The sequence below is a fragment of the Urocampus carinirostris genome, chromosome 15, assembly GCF_059441175.1.
Source record: "Urocampus carinirostris isolate Australia breed hairy pipefish chromosome 15, RoL_Ucar_1.0, whole genome shotgun sequence".
NCBI lineage: Eukaryota > Metazoa > Chordata > Actinopteri > Syngnathiformes > Syngnathidae > Urocampus > Urocampus carinirostris.
The window spans coordinates 9,088,862-9,110,869 of record NC_142363.1 but is presented as its reverse complement, the minus strand read 5'-3'; the positions used below and the strand labels follow the sequence as shown (position 1 = coordinate 9,110,869).

The following is a 22,008-nucleotide window of genomic DNA, read 5'->3' as shown; positions in this document are numbered from 1 at the left end:
TAACTGCCTTCCAAGCTTGATGATAGACGAGTCATCGTCATCAAGGATGTTCCTATGTTGAAATAATACTGAATGAAGCAGTTTTACTGGCATATGATTTCCAAAGTGTTGATTAGTGTTCCTTTCTTCTTTTTTGGGTGGTGCATGAGGATTGGGTTTCGGATTCCGTAAATGTATGGCACATGTTTTGATTTCATACAAAAAGCATTTCAATAAATTAGATTACTCATACCTAACAAACTCGGCCAAATTCTTCCCTCATTAACTGTGTGGGGAATAACACTGTTATAAATAACTCCGTTACGAATCAGCATTATTTTGTCACTAACTGGGTAATATTACCATTTTTCCGCTGTTACAACGCCGATACCATGAGTTCCGGCCAAAACTCTGTTGCATTTTATAAATGGAAGAAACTACCAGCCTTAGTGAGTCTCTGCTCTGTTTATTTCTCATCCCTGTACTTTCTATAATAGCGCCCGTAGGAGCCAAAATGTGTGTGTCATTCAATGTTATTCTTGTTTGGTTCACGGAGCGGTAACCGTTAATTTGATGGAGTATAAAGGTAGCAGTTCTAGTCATAAATAAATATAGAACACTAGATACATCTTCTTTTTAAAAATAAGTACTTACTTTCCCTGGGAACTAGTTATTTTTGCCGAGTGTAATTTAGTTACTAACTCAAAAACTGGCTTTGAAAACATGTCGAGTATTTTTTCTTGTATAACCCTTAAACACAAGTATCAAAGGGCTGAACATACAGATATCATCAAAATGAAATATAGGTACATCATGCATAAGCTATTAAAGTGTTTTTTAAGCCTAGATTTAAACACTTTTTCTGAGGTTGCAGTTTAAATCTCAGAGGGAAGAGTATTCTGCAGCCCCGGGGCCCGAATGGAGAACGCTCTCGAACCTGCGGATTTCTTCTTGGCCCTTGGGATCACCAGTAGACCAGCATTTTCCGGGCCGAGGCTTCAAGCAGGAGCATAGGGGGAAATTAAATCTGAAAGATATGAAGGGGCAAGTCCATGTATAATTTTGTACAATACCAACAGAATCTTGATGACCATTGCAAAATATACTCATCACAGAAACATCACGGTCAGTCTGAAACAAGGTACCCAAAAACTAAAGCTGGCATATCTCACCTATACTATCTCCTGGGAGTCAGCTCATGATACATATTTCCTCAAATATGGTATAGGTTACATTCACAAAAGTCTTGTGAATCCAACAGTAGCAAAATATTTACTCCAAATCACACGTTAATGCTGACAGATTAAAAAAAAAATCCACCAAAAAGCATTCCTGCATTGTTTGACAGTCTTTGTTGTCTCCGTCTGTTTGCCTTCATTAACCCCCCATAAAAAAAATTAACAGCCTCGTCAGATTATTTTGAATGCTTCTGTTAAGTTTCTGTGTTTTTATTGACACTGCTCTTGGCCAATTGCAAGCTTTGTTTTTTACGGTCCTCAGCCCATGACAACCTGTTTGGGCCTGATTTGAAAAAGAAAAAAAAACATCTTGTCCGTTTCAGCCTCAAAAATCTTTAGCCAATAGTGGTAATTCAAATGTGGATTGACACATAGGTTAGCAAATGAAAGTAAATATGTTTATTCCTTTGCACATCTGTTCTCTTCTGCATAATCCTGACGTTGTTATTGTATAGTGACTTGTTTACCTGACTGCCCATTTTGCACATCTGGTTAGCTGCTCCTCTTGCACTCTTTGCTCTATTGTATAATACCATACAAAGCTATAATTATTTATTATTTATATTATTTATCGACATTTCGTTCTGTATACACGTGTACAAGAATGACAATAAAGTATATCTGAATCTGAATCTCAATGTACACATTTATGATGTGTATTTAAAACAGCCGAAGGTAAACCTGCGCATATCCAAGCGTGATTCATTTTTACGCACGATTATTACTCCCAAGTGTCCCCAATTATGGATTCACTTCTAGAAAGAGAATTCAAACATTTACATCTCTTTCACAATGTGTCAGAATTGGCCAAAGTAAGATGCACAAATGCCAGTTTTAAGGGCTGTAAAGTGTTCATCTCCAAATGGCCACTTCTTGAAACCCCTAGACCTACCATTAGAAAAATGTGTAAAATACAATGTTTAGTTATTCAGATTGTGATCAAATTTAAAAACAAAAAAAAAACAGGTAAGGCTTCATGCTATCGCCTTAGCTGTTTTCCAGCTAAGATGCCCATGCTACACTCAGGCACTTGCAATAAAAACCTTCTATTTCTGTGAGTTCCAACTCGGATTACTCAATGTTAGTAGCACTTGCAGTGATTATTTCATTTTGGGAAAAAAACTTCAGTGTGTTACTTTTCAAAAGAGACCAAAACGGTCCCTCTTCTAAGAATTCAAGAACAGCGTTTTATTTGGGTACGTCTTGGATTGGGATTTTAGGCAAATTTTACAGAAATAATAAGGGGTTAAAATCGTATTTTAAAACTGACATAGAGCCAGTGCACGTCAGCCAAAATCGAGGTGCTGTGATCAAACTCTCTTGCTTTAGTAAAAAGCCTCACTGCAGCATTTTGTACCAGCTACAGGCCCTTGATGATAGACTCCTGGAGACAGGAGAGTGGTACATTACAGTAAACGAGATGGGAGGTAACAGACACCTGAATTATAATCCAACATCAGACTGGGACAGCATATGGCGAATTTTTGCAATGTTGCGACGATGGAAAACAGCTGTTCTAGTAATATTCTTAACGTGTAACCAAAAAAGAGAATTACAGCAACCTGTAACTGTAAACTGTCTTGTACAGTTTTGGACAATTATTTATGTGTTGTGTGTACATCTTATATTAAGCACGCTGGTCCAAGGAATTCCCATTACATGTCACTGTTTGCTCAGACCCATTTAAATTCATTAGGAACTCAAGATTGCTTTTGATCACACTAAGCTGAATATTATTTACTCTACCCTGTGAAAAAGCCATAAATCTTCATATCCTGCCAAGAAAACAGAAAATGTGTTCAAATACTATGAAAAAATCCATCAAATAAAACTCGTTCCACGGGTACTAATGGTATACTCCTGCACTTAATTGCATTTAGTTGTTGTTAGTGCAGTACTTTCTGACCAGCAGATGGCAATGTTTACTTATTCCAGAGATGCCCAGCAATGCAGTTTTCCCACAAGTCACATAAAGTTGCCAAACCTTGAAAAAAAGCAATGTCTTTACTTTTCTCCTTTTTAAAGGAAAACGTTCATTTACCAAGGTGGTCCTAAGTAACTGCTAAAATTGGTGCTTTATACTGTTGGATAGGGAAAACATCTAGCTGATAAGTATCAGAATGCTCATTTGTGTCAGAGGAAAATACACTGTACTAAATTGGATTATTAAATGTCCTTAAATTATATTAGAATAAAAAATGATTCATTGTTAAATAAGTCATTTTTGCTTCTAAAGCTTAGTTCTTATTTAGCACATTATTATCATCATTATTTTAGCCATACATATTCTTTACAGTCATTTCATTGTTGTATTGAAAAATGTGTTTGCCGTCAACGTTATTGGACCACTTTTCATTGCACTCATGTCACCAAAGAAATTGCAGTTACAACTTGGGCAAGTCTTCAAGCACTAGCTTCAGTATATATTTACCTATATATCCTTACATTTGTAATCTCATTTTTCTCTTTCCCGTCTTTATGACATGTTTATCCTGGAGAGCCATGTTCTCTACGTTATTATCAATTACAACAAAGACTATTTAATCTGTTGTAAAAATACTCAAAACATTACCAGAAAAGACAAATATTGACTTGTGTTTCTCACATGACAGTGACAATATGTTGCAAAACTATGACAGGTTATGGAAAATAACTGTATTTTCCACACTAGGAGGTGCACCGGATTATAAAACTACAGTAAGAGCTTGCGTTGCATTATAAATAAATATGTACCATATTTGTGCATATTTGCAAAGTATTACCCCCGGATCACATTCACTAGACGAGGAGGGATACAGACAGTACACGAAAAGGCATTTTGAGTTTTCTCAATTTCAGAGCTTTTTAGTCACGGTACCACGTTGCTAATGTTATAACTGAAGACAAGAATATTGTCAGATACTAATTTGGTCCCTCGTAGAGAAAAGGTTGGTGGACAACTGAAATACAGTTTAGTTGACAAAGTCTTTAAGAAGCACACGAGATTCTGACAAAGACAAACAAAATTACATGACAGCATGTGTTCAACAACATTTGTCACTTACAATGCTTTGTTTGAGCTAAGAAAGAGTGAAACTAAATGTTATACCGATTTTTAATCTCTTTGTTTTCTCATTTATCTAACATTTGTATCCGGTACCATGACTAAAAATAATCATCTATGTCCCTAGTTACCTGGTGGTTAAGATTCGGCACACTAACTGTCCAAATATGGGTTCAATCTTCGTTGCCACTGTTGTTATGCAATTGAATTCCGCAAATACCGGTTGCCGATCGGAAAGTAAATGCAGTTTTCCATAACGTCTCTATGATGGCAACAAAGTATTATGTGAAAGAAAGTGGACCCTTAATGCAATTGTGCGATAAAGCAAGCTTATTTTTAAGATTATAATTTTACAGTACAGTAGTTATATGTTAAAAAAACGTTTAAAAAGTACAGTACTTTTTATCTGTCAAACGCTTAAGCCTGTAAATTGGGTTTGTTATTTGGTTTCAATGTATGATAGAGTATTTAATAAATAAATAAATAAATGTTTCGACTTAAAGGGTTTTGACTCGCGGGACCTTTTTGGAACGCAACACCCGCGAAAAACTAAGTATTAACTTTAAATAAAAGTTACTATTACATGGATTTCCCCTATCACAGGTTCTGTTTTTGGAATGTATATGTTGTTGGCCGCTGAAAAACAGAAATGGGCCACTGCGCGTGCTACCCCCACAACCCCTTTTTGTGCTCTGCAGTTCGACGAGCTTCAGTGAACCGCATAACAAGCTAATCATGGGCATTCTAATAATAAATGGGCCTTGTTCATAGGCCACTAATCCCAGTCTTTAAATTGTGGTGTTGCAAAGAAATCATTTACTGCAGCTGAGCTCTCAATACATGACCAGGTGGCCAAAAGGCACACTATGAATTCACCTTTGAACCTTTGCTTTACCAGAAGTCAGAATTGCGTGCCTATTGTTCCACTGATTGGGTGTACACAATTGTTGTGGTTGAAATTTAGCACCCATTGCTATTTTTTCCTTTTACAGAATTTTTTGAACTTAGCGCCAATCTTTCTACACACAGTTCCACATTAACTCATTCAATGCCAGACTTTTCTCTTAAATGGGATGAGCCGGTGCCAACCTACAATTTTTTTTAGTCTATCTCGGCATAGGATATAAATAAATCTTCAACCCTCATTTTTCATTAGTCGAAGAGTATGTCTCGAGCTTTTATCACTGTATGGTTAACAACAGTTGAAGATGGCTAAGTTTCTTGAAAATACTTTCCAAGAATATTTCTGAGAAAAACCGCTCTTTCTGTAAGGATGCATTTCAAGCAGGACTTTCACTTAGTTGCTTTTTTCTGTTTTGTGATACTTCCAAGATCTAAACAATGCTTTCCAAAATCCACACAAGGGTACTTTGCTTGCAAAATTTGATTTTATTGCAAGAACACATAACTGATGCATGAACTATGCATGATCAATGCATAATTTTTGCAATAACTTTTCAACACCCAATGTTTGAGGTGATGTGACACAATTTTTGTCACAATGGCAATTTAGGTCACTTTGGCGACCGCAGTCCTGCGAACATGCACGAAAAGTCATCCCTCTCTAACCAGACAATGATGATAGGACTTTGTCATCTATTTTTGAAAGGTATACGCTTTGTTCTCTCATCACACTGGTTCAGTACTCGTACTTAACTTGGGGTCTGCCCACACACTTTAATTTGCCAGATACAGGGAGCAACACTAGAAAGTGGGGGCTCCCTCGATGAGAAGACAAAGATATGATCAAAGCCACTTCTGCCATCTTATAGTGATTTATCATACTGAAATAATTCCCAGACGCTTGATACTTACTGGTGAGCTGCGCCAAACCCTTTATATTGATGAATTCATTTTCAATGTGACGAGCCACTTAATGTACTAGCTTTCGCATTTGTTGTGGAGGCCAGTGGTGGCCGGCTATTTGACTGACAGCATATACGAGCCTATCACAGTCGTGCTTATAGTCACGCCCACCTAACTCACACTTGCCTCATATTGTTAAAAACCCGAACTATGACAATTCTGGTTGGCCAACCACTAGATAACTCAAATAACAAACTATAAATCCTTAAAAAAAAAGCAGTGTCTTGCGATTACACAGCCGCACCATTTTACATCGCAATATCCTATAGGTTTCAGTTAATCGTGCAGCCCTTGTAGCTGCCATGTAAATCTCCTGTCATGTAATTTGACAAGACAAGCAAATACAGCAAAGCTGTCTTTTATAACCATGGTCAAACAATCAAAACATGTTTAACAGACTTAGTTCAAAGGCAGAAACTCACTGAAAGTTTTAGTCAACGATCATCCTCTGTCTTAAAGTTCAGTTGAACAGCAGAGACGATATTCTCCCTTGCCCTGCAGCCCTTCGTTCCAGGTTTCAATTTAAAAAAAATAGTTTGCAATTGTGTTGCGTAAATAAGCAGTGGATGACATAACTGTATTTGATCAGACAAATAACAAGGTGGTTTTCATGTTTTCTGACCTAAGGACCCACCATGTTACCCTAATGACAAGATGCGATCCAAATCAAGGAGAAAAGACTATTTTTTTTTTGTAATTTATCGAATCAAAGGAACGTGCAGTTTGAAGCAGAAATAGTAGAATATAATCACCTTTTAAAACAAATTCACAAGCAAAACAAAAACAACTTCTAGTACCATATATATTCGCGTAATAGCCTACATCGCATATAAGCGAACCCATAAAACTGCTTTAAAATAGTTACTGTCACGTCCGGAAAAAAGGGTAGACCCAATCGCGTGACGTTTCTCACAAGTTTATTGAGATAGAGTGTTGGAGGGCAATGCCCGCGATCCGTTGCTCGCTAGAGGCGGTTAGCAAGGCTCTCTCGCAATCGGATTGTGATCCGAGTACGGAAGTGGATATTCCGTAGCAAGCCAGGGTGGTGTCAGGGACGGAAAACAGGGAGACAGGGAGGGCAAAAACACGGTCGGGGTCTGAAACAAGTCGTAAGCCAGGACGGGAGAGTAGACTTAGTCGGGAACAAAAATGGGTCGTAAGCCGGGACGGGAGAGCAGACGTTGTCAAGATCAAAACATGTCGTAGCCAGAGACAAACTGGAGCAAAAACGGGACAGGCGGGAGTCTGGGTCGAAAAAGGCTTGCTTTGTATACACAGAGGTTCGCAGACGGACTGACAACAGGGGATTGACAGGACTAGGTTTAAGTAGCGACAGAGAGCCAATCAGAACCCGCAGCGGTTGTACTCTATACTTAAAGAAATTGATACCCAAAATATTGAAAAATTGTGTTTCTAAACAACAATTACTTAACTGTGTAGATAACAAAGCTCAATATACTGTTAAATAAGCTAGAAATATAACAATTTCAAACCTATAACTGTACTTTCAAGCAATGTTACAATGAGCAGGGGATTATCGTCATCTACTGTGTAATTGACCCTTGGTTTTTTTCTTTTTCTTAGCATTATTTTGCCAGGGTAAAGCCCCGCCACCCACTGAAAACGGGAATCGCGACCCACCAGTCGAAAATCACTGAATTAAAGAGATCGACATTGTGATGTTTTAAAAAGATTGGTAGATCTATTTTTAAACCCATTCTATTCTGTTGCGTTTCCACCTGGTGCAATCATTATTTCCCTTTATTTGATTCCCGTTTTGCTTTTCATTTGATTTGATTTTTCAACTAAATATAGCTTTTACAAACACACACTGTGCACACACACACACATGCATTACACTTTCAAATTCATCACAACAGTTCTAAAACAATTAAGTTAACAAAGAGGACACCAGAGTATTATCATTCTTCCATAGTTTCAGTAGGGCGAATGAGGGTCCAATCTCAATCGTTTTTATTTTCAGGGTGAATCACGCCGGGCTTGCAAAGCTCTAACTGACTTACAGCATCCAGGAGTTCATTTAGGGCATAGCCTACAGTTCCCTAAATGATTATTTGCAAGAGTCAGGGGAGACAGGTGACTACAGACAGACTACCGTAGAACCATATAGTGGAAACAGAATATTAGGAAGATAGTTATCTGAATATTAGGAAGATTATTATCTGAATATTAGGAAGATAATTATCTGAACGAAACACGACAAACATAAATATGTTATTTTCATCATCGTCATTATCATTGTTATATTTATTGTCATTATGATTATAATTATTTTTTACAATAAGGAAACTTTATATTGGCAGGGTGGGGTTAGGCATAAAAGAGGATCCCACTTGGCAGATGATACGTTTATAGTTGAGTAGATGCTCAAAAAAGGAAAGAAGACATCAATGGATTCTGAACTTGCATGGAGAACAGGGGAGAGAGGCCAAACATCAGATATGAAATTCCAACTTGTAAAAGCCTTCTTCTGAGCCAATTCTTTATAGTTAATCTCATTGGTTACAAAAGCAGATCCACCATTGAAGGGTGTTGAAAACAAAAAACAGTAACGTTATTGGCCAATATTGACAATTATTATAAAAGTGTGTAAAAGTGAAATTTTCACCTGAATTATTTAAATGGTACTGGAGAAATTAACAAATTGGTTTTGAAAGTCCTTAAAAATTGCTTGAATTTGGCCATGAAAAAGCGTTTAGAACCCTGTGATACGCTGTCCGTTTAAAATTGTTACTGATAGAAAATCCTTTTTAAACATTCTTTTCAGTGGAAACATTTCTTTTGGTCCCTGCTGTGACTCCCACCTAGGCATGGGAGGACTAAGGGCTAGGGTTGCATGATACATTTGTATAGTTACTGTATTTTCCAGACCATAAGGCACACATAAAAATCTCAGATTTTCTTCAAATTCTGCAGCAGACCTTATGTGGCAGTGCGCACCATGTGATAAACAAAGCGGCGGACGTTGCTGAGGCTGCTGTTCACACTGCAGAGTATAATGCACAATTCCAATTTTTGGGTGAAATCTAATGTTTTTGTGAGATTTTTCACATTTCATGATCTCCTGTCATTTCTGATTATTTCCTGTTTACATGCCACAAGTGACCCGCTTGCGCAGAAGACATCACACGCAATGCGTCCATAGTTTGCGGGAAGTATTTATGGAGGCTAACGCCGTAGCGTATCTAGCAATCTGAAAGTTATTGTGCTACCAGAGGCTAAACAGATATTAATTAAATCCAAAACCTCACTTTCCCTCCATTGAATGCATTATGTGTTTTCATCCGCTATCGTGTGTTGATTTCTACACTACGCGAAGAACATGGAAAGCGGACAGCCACAAGGGAATTGAAGATTTATGAATCACTGGTTCGAAAGTGGAGGAACTTCGACAAGTCTGTGTTTTACTTTGTAATCAATACTTTAATTAACCACAAAAAACTCTGTTTTGCTTTGCACGCTTGTCTGTGTTGTTGTAAAGCGGCCGCAGGAGAGGGCACCCGCACCCTATCATGCGGGTGTGCCCTGTGTATGTGTTAAATACAGGAATACAAAAATAGAACCAAATTGGAAGGATCTTACATGGTGTGCCCTGATAGTTGTGAAAATTCGGTAATTTCTCCATATATATATATATATATATATATATATATATATACACATATATATAACACGTCAAGAAGTCAGATCACCTAGTTGGAGTGAGAAACTGATGAACAAATCAATGCCTTTCTTTCATATGTTAGAGTAAGTCTAGTTCCCAGTAAGCCCTTTTAGCAAAGATTTCTGATTGGAAAGGTCTGTGGAGCTTCTTGATGGCAACTCTCTCCTTGGTCTTCTCATTTGTTGCTGAGCATACACAGCTGTATGCCCCAGTTCCGATTTGCTTGAGATGGGTGTACCTCTCCGGAACCTTCCACACGGTGCTGTTAATTTCCTCGCGGCATACATATATCATTGTCTTAATGACAAAATACACAATCAATGGTAAATGTACTGCATTTATATTGCGCTTTTCAAGTCATTGATGACCTCCAAAAGCACGTTACAATTCAGACACTCATTGGCCTTTTTTTTCTTCAAATAAACCGTTTAGGGTCAATACAGTAACAGCCTAATGATGTATATAAAATACAAATATTCAGTTTTTTTTCCCCAACCTTTTTTAGGTACATCAACGTTCGGCAGAGCGTCTCCGTGATTTGTGCTGTGCAAATCGGGGTACCTTCATCAAGGTCGGGCAGCACCTTGGGGCTCTTGATTATCTCCTTCCAGAAGAGTACACATCCACCCTGAAAGTCCTTCATAGTAAAGCACCTCAGAGTAGCACGGAAGAGATTGAGCAGGTCATCAGGGAGGACCTTGGCAAAGAGGTAAATTGAAAAATGTGTTTGTAAGGTGGGGTTTACAAACAAGTCGAGTACCTTGTCATGACTATTGGTGGCCACGTCACTGAAAAAGTTATTAGTCACAATTACTGTTCATTTAAGAAGTACCTCAGTTACCCCCCAGATTTCTGACAAAAACAATACTCTGAAAATACCTACCACATTACAAATTACGGTATATATTTCCCACAGAAGCTAACCCCCTTAAACTGCTTTATAATAGATAATAAATAAAACAAGAAAATGTCTACACAAACCTGTGGAAGCAGTGACAGATTCTTATTTTCTGGCTTGTGCAATCTTAGGAGCTTGCAAACAAACACTTAGGAGAGGCAGTCCATATCCAATTTGTTTCTTGGTTTCAAACCACTTCAAGATCCCCTTCTCCATTTCTGGGTACTGTACAAGATGTTATCTTTTTTATTTTATAGGCAAGGTGTATTGCAAAAGTAGTTCTACAACTAAAAAAAAACAAAATTCAGCACATGCTTACCTTAAATTCTGAGCTTACGTTTGTCCCATTAATTAATGGTTGGTTTGTTTTTCCTGTGTAAGTAGCTCCCTTCCCCGCACGTTGCCTACCATTCGCTTCTGGTAACACACAAGCAAATGTGTGCATATAAGCTGACCTCTTAATTTTGAGTATTTGAGTCTGTTGTTGGAAATTCGATTTGGATGCGAACATATACATATAGGGTGGGTGTCAGTAACCGGCGGCTAAAGAGTGACTCGCTGGCATTTTTCCAAAAATGTTTACAAATTAAGAAGGATATATATTTTTATTATAGTATTGTTTCTGTCAAAGTATAAATATGAGGAAAACACTTTGACAGTTTTCCAATGCTGTTGAATATGTAGAACAAACATTCAATTTCAACAAAGAGCTGGTACGAGTTCACAAGAAGCATTGCACGCCCTCTTTTCTCTCTCTGTGTGGCCTAAGCTCCGCCCCTCTAAAGACGCAGCTTCACAAGCCAGCGAGGTGGCTGTTTTCAACAAATCGGCCAAATGTAAAAAGAGAAAATTAACTGATGAGAACAGTGGATTCAACGTTTCTGGAGCATTTTCATTTGCATGCATTGCCAATGCAGGATTGTCTAAATGCTCCAAAGAGAGAAGTTAAATAATAAAAAGAGTAATGCAGAAAGACACTTCCTAGAAAGGCAAGCTACATTTGCAGCAGAGTACCAGTGGGAAGTGAAAAAGTGTGACTGCTTCCCTTCTGGATAATTTAGATGAGCGCAAAATAGATTTCAGAAGTGGATTCCTTCTTTAAACTTCAATACAACAATAATGAGTTGTGGAAAACCGTTACTAAATGGTGACAACATGAAGGAGGAATTCATCAACATATCGGAACACTTATTTGCATAATTTAAGAACAAAACCAAAATAAGACAGAGAAGAGAAAGAAAATCTCACTAATTCATTGTGTGTGTAAGTGTGTTTCCTTTTAAATAAAAATATTTTTTTCTAACTTTCTGAATGTCTCAACTACTTTATATTTTTCAACTTATTTGTTTGATTAAAAAAAGGCTGACTTTATAATAATAATAATAATAATTTCCTATGTATTGTCATTCTTTGTAAGAACGAAATGTCGATACACCTGACCCGTTGTAGCGAGCCGATGCAGCCGCAGCCAACAGAGGGCGCCGCCATTTTACCAATGTTATAAGTCTTAGGTATGACTCGGCCGAGGCGCGAACCAGCGACCTCCCAGAAGACTATCAATTGAGGGACCCCAAACTATATAACTATATAACTATATAACTATATATATATATATATATATATATATATATATATATATATATATAAAATGTATGTATGTTTGTTTGTTTGTTGGTCCTTCCACCCAATTTGGAAAAGACCATCATTTTACACAGGCAGCCTGGAAAGTAGATGTGATAAATGCCCGAAAAGCTGACTCAGCACTTTTGGGTGCGGTGACTCAGCAATCTTTGAGCAAAAAAAGCAAGAGGATGACTTCTTAGCTCCTTTTCAACTTTCAACTCTCCAGTTTTCTTTTGTTTTCGCTTTGGATGCTTTGCATCTCGATGTTAATATTTTCCAAACAATACATACAGTATACAGACAATTCCATAGCTTTTCATACCCCCTTTTCAGCATTTTAGTCCCTATTTTGACTCGGTCCTACTATCTAGGTTTTCCATTCTCACTACCCAAAGATACTGTCAAAAAGGGAAATGCCCCTGCTAATTGGTTTTGCGTCTCAACGCAGGTAATGCTCTAATGGTGCACAACCATTCTAGTTAATATTTTTTCCTTCATGGAATAGTGAATTGAAAAACCTTTTTTCAAAATTCAGTTCTGTGACAATTTATTCAACATGATGTGGTTCATTCAAGATGAGAAAAGAGGACATAAGAGAGCTTAGAAGAATACCACACAGAAGCAGATGAAAAAGAAAAGTAGAAATGAATAAAGGAAGGAAACTCCTGAGCTTTTAGAAAGAGAGTTGATGTTTGTTGTATGTACAAAATAAATCGAGCAAAATAAAAATGTAGTTTAAAAATATGATCCACTCACATAATAGAAGTATGTCATCCATACATCGAACTTTCCCATACCTCCCTCCCTCATCCCACTTATCTCCATCCCTCCAGTCCTTTTATTTCCATCCCTCAATCCTACTTATCTCTCTATCCCTGAAACCCACCTCTTCTCTCCCTCCTACTATCCGGCTTATCTCTCCATCGGTTTATGCTGCATCCCGCTTATCCCATTGGATACACATACAAAATCAATGTTGAGCCTGAACTTGATTTACTAATGTTGTGTTCAAGATGGAAAGTCCAAGTTTCACAGGTTTTATTTGCCTGGGTCACAATGCCACATATTGGTTGTTGTGCTACTGAATACAGATACGATCACATGCAAAGATATCACAAAAACAACATGAAAAAGGAAGGCATGCTTTGGAAAGAAGACTGGTTTTAACAGTTGACTTCAGGGTGGAAATCACTCAGTATTTGGAAGAGAGGAGCTCTGTCAAGGTGAAGGTTTAATTTAGTTTTACCTGGGGTGTTCACTGGAGCTTTTTCTCAAATGACTGTGTAGAAAGAAAGCTAAGCAGGAAAAAACCCCAAGAAACAAAATGTGTTCATATAATCTTAACGTACATATATAAAAGTTGCATAGGCAAACTTCTTTTTGGGAGTTTTGTTATTTTTGCGTTCAAAATATGGCATAGTACCCACATTTTTAGACATTGTTAATAACTGTCAAGTAATGTTTTATTTTGTAATGGAAATCAATGAATATTGATTCTTTCATACAGTTACACTAAACCCACATGCTGTGCATTTTCTTTTTGACACAATGTATTTCAGTGTACATTATTTGGACGTGAACTTTGAGTGAGAACTCGGCTATTTATGATTTTCTTTTTTAATAACCACTCCAAATTTTTGGTGGAATCCGACCTATCCATTCGTGTGTGTGTGTGTGTATGTATATGTAATATATATATATATATATATATATATATATATATATATTGTTTTTACTTAATTAATTTATTCCCTTCGCCCTATTAGGACAATCAAGTCCTAAATGTGCCTATAAAGAAAACTAACAAAACTGTATAGATAGATAGATAGATAGATAGATACTTTATTCATCCCCGAAGGGAAATTCACATTTCCAGCAGCATCCCTGAGCTGAGAACAATACAAAAATAAAGCAAAAAGAATACAATATACAAATACCCAGTATGACGTGCAAATGCCCACTGTAGCGTGTTATATAGAATAACTAAATAGTGCTACACAGAATACATATTGCAATAAGATTCGGTAATATGCAATGTAGGTGGTGTGGTTTACTGTGGGCTTTTACTCTGCCGGGTAGAGTTAAAGAGCCTCATGGCATGAGGAAGAAAAGATCTCTTCAGTCTGTCCGTAGTACAAGACAGTAAAAGCAGTCTGTCGCTGAAACTGCTCTTCTGTCTGGAGATAATGCTGTGTAGTGGATGCGATGGATTGTCCATGATTGACCGCAGCTTTTCCAGTGCCCGTCTCTCAGCTACTGTTGTTAGGCTGTCGAGCTCTTTGCCCACCACAGAGCTCGCTTTCCTAGCCAGTTTATTGAGACGAGAGGCATCCTTCTTCTTGACGCTGCCTCCCCAACACGCTGTCGCATAGAAGAGGGCGCTTGCCACAACTCTCTCATACAGTAGAATATTTTCAGGAGCTTTTTGCAGATTTTGAAGAAGGCCAGCCTTCTGAGGAAGTAAAGTCGGCTTTACCCTTTCCTACATAGAGCTTCTGTGTTGGCAGTCCAGTCCAGTTTGTTGTCCAGCTGGACACCCAGGTATTTGTAGGTCTGGACGAATTCTACACATTCTCCTTTGATGGTTACAGGAACCAGGTGAGTTCTGGTTCTCCTGAAGTCCACCACCATCTCCCTGGTCTTGGTGGTGTTCAGGTGCAGGTGGTTTGCGTCGCTCCATCGGACAAAGTCCTGAATTAATTTCCTGTACTCCTCCTGCCCATTTCTGATACATCCCACGATCGCAGTGTCGTCGGCAAACTTTTGCACATGGCAGGACTCAGAGTTGTACTTAAAGTCTGATGTATATAGAGTGAATAGGAACGGAGAGAGCACGGTCCCCTGCAGAGATCCTGTGCTGCTAACCACAGTGTCCGATGTACAGCCCCCCTGTTTCACATACTGGGGTCTGCCTGTCAGGTAGTCAGTAATCCATTCTATAAGGTGTGAGCTAACTCCTATCTCTGTCAGTTTCCTACTCAGTAGCAGAGGCTGTATGGTATTGAAGGCACTGGAGAAGTCCAAAAATGTAATCCTCACAGCCCCCTTAGCCCTATCCAGGTTAGAGAGGGATCGGTGTAACATGTATACTATAGCATCCTCCACTCCCACCTTCTCCTGGTAAGCAAATTGCAGTGGGTCGATGGCGTGACGGACCTGTAGCCTCAGGTGGTGCAGCAGCAACCGCTCCATGGTTTTCATCACATGTGATGTCAGGGCGACCGGCCTGAAGTCGTTGAGTTCCTCAGGTCTTGATTTCTTTGGGACTGGGATGATGCAGGATGTTTTCCACAGCTGAGGGACCCTCCCCTGTTCAAGGCTCAGGTTGAAGATGCGCTGTAGAGGGTGTCCCAGCTCAGACGCACAGGCTTTCAGCAGTCGGGGGGATACTCCATCTGGACCAGCTGCCTTGCTGTTTCGTAGCCTTCTCAGCTCTCCACACACCTGGGCTGCAGTTTTTTTAGTGGGGGGATGTCTTCAATGCTAGTGTCCAGAGGGGGAGGGGGAAGGACAGCTGCAGTACTCAGGGGTGAAGATGAGGCGGAGTGGTCAAACCTGTTGAAAAAGTTGTTGAACTGGTTGACCCGCCCCACATCTATATCCACAGCCACACCCTGCTTGGTGCAGCAGCCAGTAATTGTTTTCATCCCTTCCCATACCTCCTTCATGTTGTTGTTCTGCAGCTTTTTCTCCAACTTCCTCCTGTACTGCTCCTTCCCTTTCCGGAGCTGGACTTTGAGCTCCTTCTGTACACGTTTTAGCTCCTGCTGATCACCATTTTTAAAGGCCCTCTCCTTTTGGTTCAGAAGGCACTTGATGTCGCTCGTGATCCAGGGCTTGTTGTTGGCATAGCAGCGTACAGTCTTTATAGGAACAACATTGTCCATGCAGAAGTTAATATAGTCAGTAGTGCAGTACATATACGTAACAATTATGGATGAATATCACATATAGCCAAATTAGAGCTACAAATTACCGTATTTTTCCGTACTTTAAGTCGCGCCGGAGTATTGACCCTTTGCACATGATGTCACGTTGCCTTCTCTGGCAGAATAAGAGCCATGACGGATGGCAAGAAGCACTTTAGTGCACTGCGTTGAATAGGCGGTTGAGTTTTAACAATTACCAATAAAACCACCACAGAAGAATATAACTGCCACTTTTTACCTTGGTGATTTATTCCTGTGTGGTTGACAAGCTTCTAAGTTTGAAAGTTTGAAACTACCCCACAATTTAGATACAAAGTCAATTTAGTAACATTTGCGCCAGGGGAACATTTCACAACAAGCATTTGACGGCAAAACAAAGCACAGCAACGCGTACCAGCTATACGAAGAACTTGTAAGTCAAGTCAAGTCAAGTAATTTTTATTTTGTAAACCCCTAATCACAAAGAGTCTCGAAGGGCTGCACAAATCAAAGACTATTGCAAACTACAGACTATTATGACACTATCCCCTTATATTGTCAACATAAAATATAGGTTATTCATATGCTATAGAATAAAAGTGTGTTTTAAGCTTAGATTTAAACATTCCCACTGAGGTTGCAGATCAAATCTCAGGGGGAAGAGCATTCAGTATGTGGATTTGCTTCCATGTGCAGTAACATCAAAGACAGAACAATACCATTATGAACATTTACATGTTTTACCAATCTGGGGGAAATAGGAGCTTCCAAGTCTTTACTATTCAACACTCACTCTTAGAAGGAAAACAACTTGAAAATGTTCATATTATGTACCTGCATAGGAGGGTTAAACTTTTCTCATGTTATTTTATAGCAGCATACAGATACAAGACCACCCTTAATCACTCTATCATACCCTCAATTAGTGTTTTTTTCCACTTTTACTATTATTGTCTTTCAGCTGTCAGAGTTGTTTGTTTTCTTTGATGAGACACCTCAAGGAGCTGCATCTTTAGCTCAGGTCCATAAAGCAGTGCTGCATGATGGGCGCACAGTGGCTGTTAAGGTCCAACACCCTAAAGTTCAAAGACAAAGCTCCAAAGACATTTTCGTAATGGAGGTGAGTTGTAATGCTGTGCCATTTTTCAATATAGCAGAGCACATTGTGTGACGGGTTTCTATCGATGTATTCTACTCTGGACTACAAGATGCTATTTTTGTGCTGCATTTCATACACTGTGCTTTTGAATTTGGTGTGGCTTATTTTCTTTTTTTGTGAAGGCACTAAAGAAAACAGCGAGTTGTTGCTCAATTCCTGCAACTGAAAACATTACTGTCATTTTTACCCAACATCAATGTGGGGAGAAATTTGTCTCACAAATATGTTCAAACGTATTGTTCGAATCCACAAAAATATTCTCAGTTTACTACAATCTAAAAATCAAATGTCTTGATAAATCCACATGCAAGATTAAAATTTGCATATGTAAATTTTTGTTATATTTGTGGCTCTGAAAAATACTGATGAATGATTCACACCGGATTTCTTGCTTTAATGTTACTGGCAAAATTAAATTATTAGTTCTTAAAACATGCTAGAAATTTGGCCATTATAGAGCTAAGGAAGTAAAGCACTTGTTTGGGGATCAAGAGGTCGCAAGTTTGATTCCCGGCTCCTCTCTGTTGCCTTGCATGGCTGACGCTGCTATCGGTGTGTGAGTGTGTGTGTGTGAATGAGTAAGTGTGAAGCTAATTGTAAAGCGCTTTGGGAGGTCTTCAGTGACCTGAAAAGCGCTATATAAATGCAGACCATTTACATTTTAATGTAAACGTACTTTTATTTTTACAGCCCTTTTAAAATAGCCCTCTCGATGTATCAATGTGCTTTACAGTAGATAATAGTGACAATGATGTAACGAACTGACGTCCAATGAAATCTTCTCTGCAGGTGTCTTATATTAAAAACCGAAAAACTCATCAGATACCAATCTAGATTCAATAGAATAGCAGCACATCTCATGTGCTGGTGGTGTATTTTAAAATGCATGATGCATGGTTTCTTTGAAGAACGTGTGGGACAAATGTTGCACTTGAACTGTGACATCTTAAATGATTTCAAGGAAGAAAAAATTGAAACCAGTAGCATTTGCGCTCTTTGTTCGGTTATTTGTTTTTCTCCCGCCATATTTGGCCAGTTCAATATCACAATTTTTGTTGAATTGATTGTCTTCTTGTAGTAATTGTAGGTGCTTGTTGTAGGTGCTGCTGAAAGGAGTCCATTGGCTTTTTCCTGATTTTGCCTTCATGTGGTTGGTAGAAGAGGCCAAGAAAAACATGCCACTAGAGCTGGACTTCCTTAATGAAGGACACAATGCAGAAGCTCTAGCAAAAAAACTGTCCCACTTAAACTTTCTGAGGGTAAATGTTTTTTCTTTATACTTCATTTTCAGGATAATGGCTATTGTTTGGTCATTTGTACACCTCTGGTTAGAATCAACACACTATTTTGCAAGTGAAACATGATATTCTTACAATATCTCAGTTCTCCAAGCCTACACCAGTCCTTTAAGTGTCCGAAGACTTTAATTATTATTGGTGAATGTTTGAGAAGGTACAAAATATTGTTCGTCAAGGGTTGTTCATTATAAAACTCCTTGAAAGTTAATATATCCCGTCACACAAAAACTGTAACTCTGAGTTAGACCTCAAAACCATGAGACATATGTCGAGGTTTTTTTGCATAACAAAGGACAGAGATTTACAAAAGTTGGAAGAGTTCAAGCTTTGATAGAGGACTCCAAATTAAAAAAAACAAAAACCAAGATCTTCCAAATGTATTTATGTAGCAAATGTTTGGGTTGATTAATTCTTTGAATAAATAGTTTGGTTAGTTTGAAGAGATGAGTTTATTATTTCTATTTAGCTCGTTCATCCTATGGGCACACCACATCAGTTTTTAAAGGTAAAATAATCTGAAGGTGGATACATGATAATTTCTATTGACACACAAATAAGAACTGGATGATGTTGGAATCATATGAACAATTAATATTAATCTACAAAGGAGATTTAAAAAAACATGATGCTAAGAATTTTAAGAAAACTGGGAAAAAAATCTAGATATAAGTAAGATTAAGCTAATAAAATACAGAAGACACCTGGAATATGACATGAATCCATTCTGAGTTGGGGGGGTTTAAAATTAAATTGGTGTACACACACCTTTTTGTAAAAAATGGCTCAAGTATGAGAAGCTCAGTAGAGCTTTAACAGATAGCTTGATAGATAGACAGATAGTTACTTTATTCATCCCCGAAGCTAGTACAAAAAGACAAAGTTAGACTCACGACCATGTGGGTAGTAAGACAATGCTTTTCACCTTTTGGTGGGACATCCGTTTAGCAACCATTCCCCACCATTGGTCTTTCACAAAGGTGTGAAGGTTGGTACATTTCAACACTTTGACTGTCTTAAATATGAGAGTTGTACATTTAACTTCATCCATCTTTGGGAATAGAATTGAGATACGGAAGAAAATGGACATCAAAAATGTTTCACTGTCGGAAATCCAAGCTGTGGATTATCATTCGCAAAAGTTAAGACCTTTAATTGCTCAGTTACGTTTTCATGACATACCATGTAGCCAGAATTAAACAGATTGGCAAATATAAATTTTGATACATTAGATAGATAGATAGATACTTTATTCATCCCCGCAGGGAAATTCACAACATTAAACAGACAAGACATATATTTCATAGTAGGCCTGGGCGATATAACAAAAATATTTCATCTCATCTCATCTCATTAGCCGTACCGCTTATCCTCATTAGGGTCGCGGGGGGGCTGGAGCCCATCCCAGCCATCTTCGGGCAGTGGGCAGGGGACACCCTGAACTGGTTGCCAGCCAATCTCAGGGCACACGGGGACAGACAACTCATTCGCTCATTCACACCTAGGGACAATTTGGACCGGCCAATTCACCTGAAATGCATCACGGTTAAACATTTCTTATCGGTCGATATCAATAATTATCACATTTTTTTTTCCTTTTATATTTTTAGGTCTTTATTATTTTTAGGTATTTGCCCCTGAGTGAAAGTTGACAAAATCTGATGCTGCCAATGCTGATGCCAATCTTCAATGTCAGTACAAAGACGCATGGTGACAAACTATTACGCAGCATTTTAAAAATATGGGGAACATTTAACAAGTGAGGGGGAGCTGCTAGTTGGCTCACTGGTAGGAAAGGTTTTTCACGGGGCCATGGGCTTGTTGAACGTTCACTAGCACTTGTTTGTGGCTGAATTGTTTTTTCCTTCAGCGTATACGTTTCAAATGCTGGAATAAGTTCGTGTTGCTGTCTTAATCGGCAAAGTATGTAATGCGCGTAGTCGATCTGTTTTTTTATTAGGTCTAAGCATCCAAAATGCCTTCAAACAACTGTAGAGGAGGGGTATCTCCTATTTCTGCCTGTTTTAAGTGGGTATGCTAGGTATTATCCTTCTTCTTTGTTGTTCATTTTGACCGTCTTTTAGTCCTTCCGCTTTCATTGTGTGAGCCGCTCTTATTGGCTGGTCTTCGTCACCTTAGTCACCTAAATGTTTGCCTGGTACTTGCGTTTTTATTACATTTGCTCCCCCTTTTCTCCGGTGTTCAGGTGGTGTAATTACAGTTTAAATATTCTACTTTCATTTCATTTTTTATTCTTAATTGTGGCAACAATTATATGACAATAATTATTGGTTTATCACGTAGGCCTATTTCATAGTTCATTGGTGTGTATTAGAAAATGGGACAGTGTCTTTTCGCCTGTTTAATTTGGATGTTGACATGTCAAAGATGAAGTTGTTCGTGTATTGGACCAACTGCACACCTTACAATTGATGTATGAGTTTGTATACACTCTATTGTAATAAACATATTGTTTCTTTCAGGTTCCCATGATCCACTGGGACTTGTCCACGAAAAGGGTCCTGACCATGGAGTTTGCAGAGGGAGGGCAGGTCAATGACAGAAAATACATGCAGGAACATGGCATTAACGTTAATGAGGTAAGCTTTTGCAATATACACCATACTTATACATACAGTTTTTTTTTTCAATTCACAAGTTACAAACATTTCAAGTACAAAGACGCATGGTGACAAACTGTCCGACTAAAATTCCGCCATTTAATGAATGCCTCTTGCGCTCATAATAATAATGTTAATACTCCAAAAAATGATTTTCAGTCATATTTTAATACCCACAAGCCAAAAAAGTAAAGTGATGAAAATCTCATCAGAAATAGAGCATCATAATAAAAAAGGAAGACATGTATATTGCATGTATGTGTACATATATATTTCAGTGATACCTCTACATAGATAGATAGATAGATAGATACTTTATTCGTCCCCGCAGGGAAATTCACATTTCCAGCAGCATCCCTTCGCTGAGAACAATACAATAATAAAGCAAAAGGAATACATTATACAAATACCCAATGAGACGTGCTAATACCCACTGTAGCATGTTGTATAGAGTATTTAAATAGTGCTATATAAAATACACACTGCAAGATTAAATTCATTACCAGATAGTGTTCAATGGTTGTATAGTGAACAAATTTCCCTAAACGGATTAAATGAAAACCAATTGATCCATTGCCGGCTTTCCAAAAGCATTTAAGTTGACCCGAAATGGCTATAGAATACATCTTCCTAATCATTAAGGATGTAAAAATGCATTCAAATACGTTTTTTTGCATTGTCTGTGACATCTCA

General features: G+C 38.2%; 1 protein-coding gene across 1 annotated transcript in view; it reads left to right on the top strand.

The window, feature by feature from the left end:
* Nucleotides 1–22,008, top strand: part of adck1 (aarF domain containing kinase 1) — a 50,462-nt gene that overhangs the window by 5,128 nt on the left and 23,326 nt on the right. The window contains exons 4-7 of the mRNA XM_088354710.1: nt 10,317–10,520; nt 17,202–17,360; nt 18,500–18,658; nt 21,178–21,294. Of these exons, the coding sequence (XP_088210836.1) occupies nt 10,317–10,520; nt 17,202–17,360; nt 18,500–18,658; nt 21,178–21,294 (639 nt within the window). The remainder of the gene's footprint in view (nt 1–10,316; nt 10,521–17,201; nt 17,361–18,499; nt 18,659–21,177; nt 21,295–22,008) is intronic.